The 13,916-nt window shown below is 38.1% G+C and overlaps 2 protein-coding genes across 2 annotated transcripts; both read right to left on the minus strand.

The window, feature by feature from the left end:
• Positions 1-1,020: 1,020 nt before the first annotated feature.
• LOC108368259 (uncharacterized) lies at positions 1,021-2,526 on the minus strand. The gene has a single exon (XM_017623079.1). It carries the CDS (start codon positions 2,524-2,526, stop codon positions 1,021-1,023), a length of 1,506 nt encoding a protein of 501 aa, XP_017478568.1.
• A 10-nt stretch (positions 2,527-2,536) lies between these two features.
• Positions 2,537-3,199, minus strand: LOC108368260 (uncharacterized). Its single transcript, XM_017623080.1, has one exon. The coding sequence runs from the start codon at positions 3,197-3,199 to the stop codon at positions 2,537-2,539; it is 663 nt and encodes a 220-aa protein (XP_017478569.1).
• Between the last annotated feature and the right edge of the window lie 10,717 nt (positions 3,200-13,916).

Genomic DNA, 13,916 nt, shown 5'->3' on the forward strand with positions numbered 1-13,916 from the left:
ATGGACATCAGCGTATAATTTGTTAGTGTGATTTTTTACTTATATACGGCCAACACCACCTTGTTAAATACGCCTTGGTTGCAACTTTGTTAGTTTCTACTTAGTTGCTGGACTATGAATACGCGCCAATAACTTTAATAATTTCCTTAGCTGTGGCAAGTTCAAAACGTTATTTGGGTGGTAATTCCGCAGCCATATTATAGATTATTTGCGTTGGTGTGGATCTTATCAGACCTAAACATCTTCTAATATTTGCATTACAACATGCAGAGAATTTTTGTAAAGACGATTTAGAGATATAGCAGAAAGTTGAAGCAGCATAATCCAATTTGGAACGAGCAAAAGATTTATATAACTGTAAAGCTCTTCTAGGATCAATTCCAAATTTGCAACCACTCAAGATATTTAAAAATTTGCAAGTTGAATTAACTTTACCAATAACATGATTAACATGAAGAGCACAAGAGTTGTTTACGTTGATAATTCTTCCCAGATATCTGATGCTATGAACCTGTTCCAGATGAGTATTATTAAACCGGATATTTAAACTGATAATTTCTATTATTAAATTAAATTATTTTGGTTTTTTGAGAATTTAACTTAAGTTTTAAGTTAGAACATTCACGTTGAAATATATTAATTTTTTCTTCAAGGATTTGTTTGGCTTGATTTCGAATTTTACGTGAACAAATTCATTCCATGTAATTGAGCAGTATAAATGTTAAATAATGAAGGTGTTCTGTACAAAGCTTAATAAAACACGTTATTTCTCAACACGATTAGAAACACTTCTATTTTTTTTACAAAGTTGGACTCATATGTATATATATAGCAAAGCAAAGCTAAGTGAATGCTGGTAACGGCTAACTGTGCTTACATACAATATATTTATGTATATGGTTACGTACAAGTACATGGGTTGACAAAATAGGTACAAACATATGTATATAAAATTGGGAGAGTATAAGAGCACTGGACGGCAGCCGGTCTTCAGCGACACCAGTTTCTTACCGCGAGCATTTAAGTGGTGGCCAGATCAGTCGAATTCTGCACATCCTGCCCGGTCGAGGCCGTGGACTCGAAATGTTCGCTATCAAGAAGCCGACATAGTTTGTGTACTGCCCGGGTCATGGTGCCGCTCGCCGTCCGAAGCGTAACATTGCGNGGATGATCCAGCAGCTGCGATGCCCGAATACCTCTACTGGCGTAATCTGCCGGATTCTGAGCTGATCTTACATAATGCCAACAGTTTGGTGAGGTTAACTCATGTATTTGATGCACCCGGTTCGACACAAACGGCTTTAGAGTAGTGGGCGGCTTGCGTAGCCAACACAACACAATCCGAGAATCAGACCAGTGGTAATAAGGAGTATCTGTTAATCTGAAGGAAATACGTACGTTTTCGAGGGTAACAGCGAGCAAATGTGCGGCACAAAGCTCCAGACGCGGGATCGTTGCTCCTTTAAGGGGCGCCACCTTGGTACGAGCCGTAAGCAGTGATACAGCTGAATGACCTTCCGCATCTGTGGCTCTAATATATATTACAGCTGCATACGCGAGCGTACTGGCATCGCAAAATCCTAGCAGGGTAGTAGCTCTTCCTTCAGCCATACCTAACCATCGCGGAATCCGGATTTTGTTTATTACGTCGAGTTCGCTGTAAAAGGCTACCCAGGTGGTTTGAAGTTCATCTGGCAGTGGTTCGTCCCACGACAAGCCAGCAGCCCACAACTTTTGTATAAATATTTTTCCAGTAATAACAACTGGTGCCAGTATGCCGGTAGGGTCGAATAATTTTGCGACGGCACTTAGTACCCGTCTCTTCGTTAGGAAGCCTAAGCTCTCTTTCAGATCTACCTTGAAAAATAGCTCATCTGCTGCTGCATCCCATCGAAGCCCAAGTACAGTTGCTGTTGGTGATTCGATGGTCATCTCTACGTTAGGAGAACGGTTGCCAATCAAGCGTGCTAATACTTCACCACTATTGGAATTCCATTTACCCAAATGGAAGTGGCCTTCAGACAATATGGAAGTCACGTTGAATGCAAGTTCAGTTGCATTTTCTTCAGTGTCACAGCTGGTAAGAAAATCGTCGACATAAAAAGACGACAAGATCGCATCGCGTGCCGCTATCGATTGTTGACTATCAGCGACCACTTTGTAGTTGTCGTATGCGCATTGGTTGAGTGCGCGGACCGCGTTGTAGGGACTGCTAGCCATACCATAAGTCACCGTTGTAAGGCGGTATATAGTGATGTCATCGGTTGGGGACTCTCTCCAAATAATGCGCTGAAAATCTCTATGCTCGGGTTTAACAAGTACCTGTCGAAACATCTTCTCAACATCGGCAGACAATGCGATGCGAAAGCGGCGAAAGCGAAATATTATGTTAAGTAGCGGATCTTGTATTGTCGTTCCTACCAGCTGAACTTCGTTCAGGGAGACGCCGGTTGTAGTTCTCGCCGAGGCATTGAACACAACGCGAAACTTCCCCAAAACTGCATGATGCGGGATATAAAAGCCCATTTCATTATCGTTANGAGACGCCGGTTGTAGTTCTCGCCGAGGCATTGAACACAACGCGAAACTTCCCCAAAACTGCATGATGCGGGATATAAAAGCCCGTTTCATTATCGTTCAATGAGTATGCGCGCTCCATATGGCCTAGGTCTGCATATTCGCGCATAAAAGCAATGTATTTCTCCCGGAGTTCACTATTTGCTGCCAGTCGCCTCTCAAGAAGGTAAAACTGTCGTAATGCATGAGTATAAGAATCTCCCAAAGCCGGCGCATCAGGACGAAATGGTATGTATAAAACGTAGCGTCCGTCAGGTGTGCGAGAGTGGGTGTTACAAAAAATTCGCTCGCATTCGTCATCTCCATCATATTCTAGGGAGGGCACTTCCTCTAACTTCCAAAAACTTCGGAGCAGTTCCTCCAAGTGTATGTCCTCGTCGCATAGCTGCGTACTTAATGCGAGAGTTGGCAACGTTGAAGGTTGTGCTGCAGAAACTGGGCCAAATATGACCCACCCGAAAGCAGTGCGTTGAGCGTGCGGCTCACAAGGACCGCCAAATTTGAAGTCAGTTTCGACAACTTGACCCCATACGTCAGCACCAATTAGCACGTCGATATTACCGGGAACGCCGAATTGTGCATCCGCTAATTGTATGCTGGACAAGTGCTTCCACTGTGTCATGTCAATATACGTTGCGGGGATGACCGTAGTAATTGACGGAATGACAAGCGCAGTTATCTTCAGCGTAAAACTAGTATGGGCAGATTCTAATGTGAGCGAGACGCTACCACGAGCGCGAGCGGAAGAATGGGCACAAATTCCTTGGACAGGGATATCACATTTACGTCTACGAAGAGATAAAGAATTAGCTAACTTATCTGTAACAAAACTGACCTGCGATCCCGGGTCACAGAGCACGCGCGCCATGCGTCGAGTCGTTGGGTCACCGTATGCATAAACGCGTGCTGTCGCTAATAAAACTGTGTGATGCGCATTGGTATGGCAGGTGACCGCCGAAGCTTCTAGTCAGATGGACTGATCCTTGTTCATGGGAACCGGTTGAGTGGTTGTCGCGGTCAGCCCTCCTGCGTTCGTAGATAAAGTTTCCCGACAAAGCAATGAGTTGTGCTTCCGATTGCAATGTCGGCAAAGACCCGAAGGGCACTGCTTAGCTGAATGTCCCAATTTTAGGCAATTGAAACAAAGCCTAGCGGCTTTAAGGGCATTTACACGTTCTTCGTGGTTCATTGCAAGAAAACGGGTGCACTTTGTAGTGCGATGCGGTCCTTGACAGTATGCGCATTTTCCTTCTTCTGCAGCTGCGACGTGGGATTTTACAGTACGTTGTGAACTAGTGCGCTGTTGCCCTCGAGATGTAGCGTCGGTCCTGCTGGACCACGTGACAATGGCTGTGGAGAGGCTGTGGGCGCGTTGGCTCAAAAATGACAGTAGCTCATCTAACTTCGGAATTTCGGTAGGCGAACAACTCATGTTCCATTCACGCTGAGTGACAGTTGGAAGCTTAGAAACTATTATGGGAACAAGCATAGCATCCCACTCTACGACTGGCAGCCCCATCACCCGTAACGAACGCAGTGACTCCTGCACTGTATCGACGATGGCCAATAATGATTCTGATGAGTCCTCTGACGATGGCTTAATGTTAAGAAGACGGGACACATGTGTTTCGGCTAACTTCTTCTTATTGTCACAGCGTTCCTTCAGAGCACTCCATAATTCGCCATAGCCGCCCGAGTATACACTTCCCACGAGTGGCACTGCATGTAAACTAACTGCCTGTCGCAACTTCCCCAATTTGTAGGCCTCAGGATACTCGGTGTTGTGCACGAGTAATTCAAATGCGTCCTTAAACGCTAACCAGGTTTGCATCGTACCGTCGAACGTTGGAATGGCGAGAGGCTCCAACCTAAACTCACATTCATGCGAATGCTGCCTTCCGGCTTGTACGTTTGGCTTCGCACCTGTAATCGCGCGGTTGAGAATGCAACAAGTGTCGTTGTATATATCTTCCACTTCTTCCCAGAGCGTTTCATGAGCCTCAACCTCGCCCTTTTCCGCACTGGCCACCAATAGCTCATGGTTAGCCACGAATCGCGCAAAGTGGCTTGAAACCGATTTCAATTCTTGCTCTAATTGGAATTCGTCATAGGAGCCAAGTTTACTCGCTTGCCCTCGTTCATATATGCGTTTAATTGATTTTATAGTTGACGCACGCAACCTTAATTCCGCCATTACCGAAAACTTAATAACTTTAAATTTAATGCAATTTGTCCTCACAGGAGGCACCAAAATGTTCTGTACAAAGCTTAATAAAACACGTTATTTCTCAACACGATTAGAAACACTTCTATTTTTTTTTACAAAGTTGGACACATATGTATATATATAGCAAAGCAAAGCTAAGTGAATGCTGGTAACGGCTAACTGTGCTTACATACAATATATTTATGTATATGGTTACGTACAAGTACATGGGTTGACAAAATAGGTACAAACATATGTATATAAAATTGGGAGAGTATAAGAGCGACACCAGTTTCTTACCGCGAGCATTTAAGTGGTGGCCAGATCAGTCGAATTCTGCACAGAAGAACTTAAACCGCTTCCTTGTGCCAGACATTACAAGTTGTTACTTTTTGATTTCCTATCATGATATATCTTCGCTCAAGAAAAGAAATTATCCAATTTTTAACTTTGAGATTTATGCCTATTTCTTCCAAAATATTATTGAGAGTGAAGGCATCAACCGAATCGTAAGCTTTTTCAACATCGATGCAAGCAGCCATTACTTGAATTTTCTTAATTTTTTTAAAATGAATATCATTTATTAAATCATTGCGCAGTATATCGGTTTTTCCTGAATCCATATGATCTGTCTGGAAGTAGTTTCTTTTCCGATATAAAATTATCAAAATAAATTTTAATGAGCCCTTCTATTGACTTAGCAAGAACGGATAAAAGGCATATTGGTCTATAATTATAAATGTTAGCAATTTCACATCCTTTTTTTAAAATAGGAATGATTTTGATTTCTCGCCAAATTTCAGGTACACTCCCAGCGTCCCAAGTGACTTGTAATGAATTAAATACATTTCTTTTTTCCTCATCAGCCAATTGCAACAACATTAACATTTTATACGAGATATTGTCATTACCCTTTGAAGAGTTAGGATTTCTTGGATGCAAAAAATTTTAAAAATTATTAAAATTAAATTCTTCAATTGAAACAAGATCATTATTATTGATGGATAATGTGGTTAAATTTTGCGTAGGGTTAAAATTTGTAATACTTCGTGTTATAAAAGAAAGATAATTGATTTGATCTTCCGAATTCCAACTATTATTTACTTTTTTACACATTGATATTTTTTTAGATTATTAACTTTACGCCACATATCACTATAATTTATGGGATTAGATAAGTCCTCAAAAACATTTTGAAAAGTTTCTTTCTTCGCCTTTGAAATTTCCTTTTGAAGAGATAATTGTTCTTTCATAAGAATTGTCATATTTTCAATTGTTCTATATTTCTCATATCTTTTCCTAGCATTATTTCGTAATTTATATAATCTATTAATTTCTTGATTCCACCACTGTTTGGGAACATATTTAATAGTATTACTTGAAGTTATTTGATTGAAAGAGTTTGTTATTTCTTCTATTTATTGAACCATTAATTTTTAAAAATTTAATTTCTTCCAAAATTTTATTATGTTGAATTATTTTATCCCGAAAGTTTATTTTATTGAAGTTAATTTCAATTAAAATTGGTATATGATTACTGTTAGTAATTTTAATTGGTAAAGTTTCCCAACTGGTATTAATGTTAGTAAAATTAGAAAAAGTAACATCCGGTGAGGAAAAATTTGAACCCACTGCAAAAGTAGGAGATTTATTATTAAGACAATAAAATTGAAAATCTCTAGACAAATTATCCAAAATTTGCCCTTTAGGATTAAAACGATTGTTATCCCACGTTGCACTCCTTGCATTAAAATCACCGCCAAATAAAGTAGGTTTATTGAAGTTTCGCAATGTAATAAATATTTTTTCAATTTCACGTTTAATAATATTATTATTTAGGTTCGGTTCGCAATAGATGCTAATTATATTGAAATTAGGGTTTAGATTCATTGTGGAAATTGCTATTACATCCAACCACGAATCCAAATTAATTAAATTAAATTTAATATATTTCGTAATGTATAATCCTGCGCCACCACCACGTCAGATCTATATGCACCAACAAAATTATAATTTTGTAAACTCGTATTCGAATTATTATTAATCCAAATTTCACTTAAAAGTGCAATATCAATTTTGTGATTCAATAATGTAAGTTCCAGTAATTCTTTTTTGGTTGGTTTCTTTAAACTTTGAACATTATATCGTAAAATTTTAATTTTATCCATCATTATTATTAATTAAAGATATATCTCTATTTATCTGATACCGATTAATTTTATCTTTAATTTCATTTAATTTTAATCTCATATTATTATTAATTACTTCATCATTATTAAGTAAAATATTATTAAGCATTTTATTAATTTCAGTTGTTAGTTTCTCATATTCAGTTACTCCAATAGATTTATTAAAAGAATTTTCCGTTATAACGTGATCCTTAATGCAGTCATTATATTCCTTCCAAGTCTTTTTTCTTTTATCTTCCTCCCTAATGTTATTTTCATTCAATTTAGCTATCGTGGAATAGGACCAATGTGAATGTATACGAATCGCTGCAATCTTAGTATTATCTTGGGTTGAGGTAGGATTATTGCTAGGTAACAAGCGAATTCTGAAGAATCCGAGTCCAATAGACTAAAACGATTTCCAAAAACTGCTGAGAATTTATTTCTGGCCTCTTTTAATGTCAACTTTTCAATTATCATAATAGATTTTAATGTATGAGCTTTGTTTCGAGGAGGACAGTTTTTATCCAAAGCAGAATGAGATCCTTTACAATTGGTACATTTAACAATTTCCTTGCAATCTTCCGAAACCGGGTGATCTAAAGAGCACTTTGGACAGATGCTAGCAGATTCTAAGTTAGAACTTCCAACGTCGTGAATAGTAAGCTCAAGCTCGGAAAATCTGGTTTTACATATGAAAGAAAATCCCAATACGCTGTTGGCACGATCTCTGAGAACAAAATCATGGAGCTGTTTATAGTTTTAATATATTTTAAATAAATTTGGATCACAAAATTTCTTAAATATATTGTATGTCAACATATATTCGAAAGACTGCACTTAAAGTCTCTTAAACATTTTCTGCTCTTGGCCAGTTTTCTAAGCTCTCATCCTCTGACGAATCGTTCAACCAGAACTCCGTTGTACTAATTAAATTTTTTTTACCACGTTTATATAAACTCGCTTACTTTTTTATTTCATTTTAATTTGCACAAATTTACATATGTATGTACATAGTATGTATAAGCACACTATTTACAACAACCTCCTATTTGAACAACCTAAACGAGCGAAATTCACAACAGCGCTATCTTCATCGAATGAGCGCCATGATACCAAATGAAAATTCGTTCGATCAGCACTTTCGACCACAGTCGAAGATCGAATGTAACTCATAATAGGGGCCATAGTCCAGAAAGCCTTTATTCCCCTTTTGTGCTTCTGTGCCAGGTTTTTACTCTACTAAGTGTACCAAACGATCGCTACACATTCGCTGTTGTGCATGGAAAAGCGCTCAAAATGGAAATACACCAATTTATAGCTCAAGGCGTATCAACTAAAGGTGATAGCGATAGAAGCCATGCTTCTTCTTATGAGCACGCTTATCTCAAATTAACGCCTGTTTTGCTTTGTTTACATACCCGCGTATACATACACATACTCCCAAAATCTTTAAGAGTATCGGAAATTTGTTACGATTCTTTTAGGAATCTTTAAAGATATACATATGAGGCGGTTGACAGGAACTTGTAAAGAAATTTCTGTACGATTCCTTAAAGAAAATCCTTAAAAAAATTGTGAAACCTTTCAGAATTCTCTGAAATCCTGGTATGCAGGGTGTACATATACATACGAATATGAATAGATAAAGAAGCTATTGTTGACACAAGGAGTTAATACCAACGGTAAATGTTGTTTTTGTACGATTGCTACAACCTGTAGTTATTGAATCATGTTTATAGCTGGTAGAAAATCGTTTTCTTCTTTAAATTGATCCACAACATCAACATCCTTCAAATCTTCTTCGGACAAGTTCTTTTTCTCTTTCTTCCATAAATTGTACCATACACACAAAAAAAAAAAAATAAGTCAAATTGACAAAATATTTTTGTTAAGCCTTAAACGATTTTTTTTTTCAAATTAAACAAAATTTATCAGTTTCACCTTTCAATTTTGTCATATTAAGAATATTTTCATCAGTTTTACAAGGAGAGGAATTGTTAGTTTGAAGAAGTTATATGTGTTTTGTTGCTGTGATAAAGTTTTCTCGAATTTACATTTTCTTTTATTAATTGGACAAAATATTTTCTTTTTGATAGAAGTGTTGTTTGTATGAAGTGTTGGATTGAGAAAAATATTATCAAAATGAACGCGATTTTTTTGTCATATTGACTTATATTTTTCAGCTTGAAAATATGTGCAATCACAAATCTGGCAATGTTGTTGTCATTTCAATGTGAAATGAAATGTAGCGAGCGGTAAAGAGAGGATGAAGGAGAGAACAAATTAACAAACATGGCCGGGGATGTTCGGCACTCCAAGCAAATTTGCCAAGATGTTTATAAATAAGAATTGTTCTATTATTGCTGGTGCTTTTCTTTGTTAAATTCAACGACTCCATCAGTACTTTAGTATCAAATACCAAAGAATACAAAAACACTCAGTTAATGTATAATTGATGTTTATTGGAACGATTTTCCGTCATCCCTTCTCAAGTTTGGTTTGGAGAGAACCTGGTTTCGGTGTTGTTTTCCGTTCTGTTCAATTCACGTCCTGTAGGCTGTATTTATAGTATGTTGTACTTATCAGTTAAAGGTTCAAGCAAATACCCATTTAATTGCTCTTAGTTTCATATATCACAACTGGGAAAAATTTAATTAATTATAATGCACCCTCTAATCAATATTTTATTATCAATTCTAAATCACAAAATGATGTGAATAGATCAAATGAATACGCATAGACAAACCCTAAATGAACACCCAAAAGAAATTTTCAACATAACACCAATTTAAGTAATTTACAAAAGGTGGCAACCTTTTCATCGATGCAGCCTTCCATCTTTTTGTATCTATACCAGTGTTCGGACTCTACAATTTTTTTGCGGTAGATCAGCCTAAAACATTGTGGTAGATTTTAATATTAAATAGTAGATCAAAATTTACTGCAATAAATACATTTATTATACATTAACATACATACATTAACACCACCTTGTATAAATTTGCCTTAGTGGTGTTGCGGGCAAATTTAGATTTTCGCCGCGGTACTTCTGAATGTCAAAATGATGTGTTTGTTATAAACAAGGCGTATTCATATTACAACAAACACATCATTTTGACATTAGGAAGTACCGCGGCGAAAATCTCAATTCGCCAGTAACACCACCTTGTATAAAATCGCCTTGGTACTATATCTAGATCATAGATCTAGAACACTGGAACATTTATTTATTTATTTTGTAAGTCATATGAAACAATTAATTTCTTACTGACTACAGAAAGGAATTGCTTAGGAACTAGTTAAAGTAATTAGGTAAAATAATTATACAGTGGGCTCCGGACAGCTCCAGGCGACAGGGACGGGTCGAAGTTAGGAATATTATTTAATTCAGATAGAGTTCTTGGTATGGGAGCAAATTTAAGGTAATCAAATTTAGGAAACTCAGTGTAAAACAGAGGGACGTGTCGGAGATTCCGCGCAGGAATAAAGAAGTTTAGTTTCTCCAGTAGGGCAGGGCAGTCAACTGTATAATTTATCAGGTTATACACAAAGCTGCAAGAGAGAAAGGAAGATCTGGACTGTAAAGTTTTCAGGGATAAAAGTTGACAACGGGATTCGTAGGGAGGTATAGGATCAGTAAAGTTTAAAGAACGGAGTGCAAACTTAATAAATATTTTTTGGATTCGCTCTATACGGTTAATATGGGTTACGTGAAACGGTCTCCAAATGAGGGCTGCGTAATCAATCGGAGATCTTACTAATGAAGTATATAGCATCTTGAGCGTGTATGGATCCGAGAAAGCTGAACAGTTACGTCTTACCAAAGCAAGCATAGCGTACGATTTCGAAACAACATAGTTAACGTGGGTGGTAAATCGAAGTTTGGAATCAAAATATACACCAAGATCTTTGAAGTCAGTAACATGGTCGAGGGTTGAGCCAGAAATTTTGTAACTAGTTAGTAACGGGCTATATTTTCTAGTGAATGTGGAATGAAAACACTTCTTTACATTCAGAAAAAGCCGATTCCGGGTGCACCACGAGTAAAGCTTATCAAGCTCAAGTTGCAGTGCGCAAGTTTCTAATCGTAGAGTAGATTTTAAGGTCGTCGACGTACAAAAGGAATTTTGAAGTTTGGAATCAGGAGCTGACATCATTAATAAGTAATGTAAATAGCAAAGGCCCCAGTATGCTACCCTGGGGGACGCCTGACTGCGCGACGAAAGATTGTGAAGATACGTTGTCAAAGGCAACTACGCACTGTCTGTTATCTAAATAAGACCGAATCCACTGCAAAAAAGTGGAGTGGAAGCCCATATCTTATAATTTAGCCACTAAGATTTTATGGGAAACACTATCGAAGGCTTTAGAGAAGTCAGTATAGATCGCATCAACCTGATCTCCATCCTGAAAGGCTGCAAAGCAGTCTGCAGTGAAAACTGCAAGATTGGATACAGTTGACCGGCCACTGACGAATCCATGTTGATTTGGGCATATCAAGCTACGGACTGAGAATGACAACTTTGCTTTGATGACGCATTCGAAGATTTTACATCATTCTTATTGCCACTTTTAAAAACTGGGGTTATAGAGGCCTTTTTCCAATCGTTAATAAACTCTCCATTGGATAGAGACTTATTAAAAATTATCGTTAAGGGTTCGATAAGGGCGGGACATTTTTTAAAAATAATGGCAGATAAGCCGTCAAGATCCATTTGTTTCGAGATTTTCAAAGACTGAATACCTTTTTCAACGTCTTCAGATGACAGAGTAACCGACCCAAATGATAGGGTAGCGTCGGAGACACAACTGCGGATGAGACTGCTGTCATGGTCCAACTCGGTCACAAAGTTTGAGCAAAAATACTCGGTAAATAGATTAGCCGCCTCTTCAGGGGTATTCGCGAGCTTTTCTTTATAGAAAACCGATGAAGGTATGTACGAAGTAGCTTTCTTGGATTTAATATAGCTCCAAAACGCCTTAGGATACTTTTTGATATTAGCTTCTTGATTACTGATATACCTTTTATAAAGATATTTGTCGAGATAATTAAACTATTGTAGGTAAAATTTGTATAGATCGTAGTAAGCAGACGAGTTCGAAGCCTTGTATTTCTTATAGAATTTGCTTTTCCGATTTTTTAAATACTTTAGTTCTTTAGTATACCAGGGCAAAGTGTAGGCCTTCCTAGGAAAAGTAGGAATGAGATCTAAGCACAACTCATAGACATAAGATTTAAAAGTTTTAAAAGCACTTGAAGTGTCTAAATTTTCGAGAAGGTCGGTCCAGTTATGACCCGTTAAAACTAAGTTCAAATGTTCAAAGTCGCAAAGATTATAATTAAACGTCGGCCTGAGACCATCAACTGGAGCAGTATAAAATTCATAGGAATGTAGACTTAACACTAGAGGAATGTGGTGGATATTGCCTACAGATATAGGCGAGTTGCACTCAGTTAACTGATAGTTTAAATTACTGCTTAAGAATATCAAATCTAAAAGACGATTTAGCTTGTTAAAATAGCTGTTAACTTGTGATAATCCAATACTTAAGAAACTAGCTATGGAATACAGATCACTTTCGTCTGATGCACTTACAGGGGTTAGCCATAATGAGTTGTTAAGTTTACGCCATAATACAGAGCTCAAATTGAAATCACCTAACACACATAGATGATGTTCGCCTATTCTGGAACTAAGAGATACGACATTATCCATGTGAGATTTGTAAATAGAGCTGCTACTATTCGGCGGAATATATGATGCACACAGAAAAAGTCGTCCCGTCGAGCCTTTCAGACCAATACAGAGTTGGTCGAGAATTGTATCTGAGTTCTGTAGTTGAACTAAGGACGAGTTGTATTTACGCTGGACGGCAATTAAAACTCCGCCTCCTCTGCAACGGCCGGTTTTAGACTCATCTCTATCTTTCCGAAATACATTATACAGATTTGGGTCGAGAAGTTGGGATTCAGCCAGCTTTCGATTATAACGAAGGCATCGTAGTCTAAGTGCGAACTTAATCTATGAACCATACTAGCTTTTGTCCGCATTCCAGAGACGTTTTGGAAATATATTTTAAAATTATTCCCCCATGGGGAGGAGCTACGTTGGTACTGGCTGATCCCCTATTCGTTGAAAAAAACGAAAATGTCGAACAGTGACGTTTGCAGGCCAGATCTCAGGCTTAAGCAACTTGGGAAACAAATCCTCGGCGACAGCTAGTTTGAAGTTAACATGTTCTAAATCATCCATTGAGGCATCTTTCTTGACGAGCTTATGACAAAGTAGCGACTGTTTTTTGATACCTGAGTGTTTTTCCACATATTCGAGTATGTCATTACAGCCTACAGAAGGCTTGAAGGAAGCTAAATGAAGCCACTTCTTACGAACAGCAACCTTCTTAAGAACAGCAACATTCAGTTCAGTGTTAGTATTTGAACCAATAACACTCAAATCATTGATTCTCTTGCCATTCGGATTAACGACTTTGCTGCGATCGTTATTTACTTGGTGGGCTGCGTTGTTACGGACGTCTACGGCTGGTACTCCAGGCGGAGGAATTTCGGCAGACCCTAACGCATCAGCATAACTCAGCCTAGAGACATTGCGAGTGTCAACGCCGAGTACACTATCCACGGCCGGAGAGGTAGAGCGAGATGATATTGTTTTATTATGTGTGTGTAAGGGTTTGTCAGGCGGTGCATTGGCGACTGCACTAGTAGAATTAAAAACAGTGTAAACAAGAGAATTAACATTAGGCTGCGAAGCATCGACATCATAATTAGCTGGAGCGGGCTGCGAAGCAGTAACATCAACATTGGCGGAAGCCAGAGAAGCAGAATCTACCTTTGGTGAAGCAGCGGCCGCGATGGCGTTGGTAGAATTTTCTGTTGGTGTGTTAGTACAACCACACTTACAGTGTAGTGCCATTTGGCGCAATTCGTTAACTTCGGCAGTGAG

Source organism: Rhagoletis zephyria, unplaced genomic scaffold (assembly GCF_001687245.7).
Source record: "Rhagoletis zephyria isolate East Lansing unplaced genomic scaffold, Rhagoletis_zephyria_1.1 Rzeph_scaffold_03035, whole genome shotgun sequence".
Taxonomy (NCBI): domain Eukaryota; kingdom Metazoa; phylum Arthropoda; class Insecta; order Diptera; family Tephritidae; genus Rhagoletis; species Rhagoletis zephyria.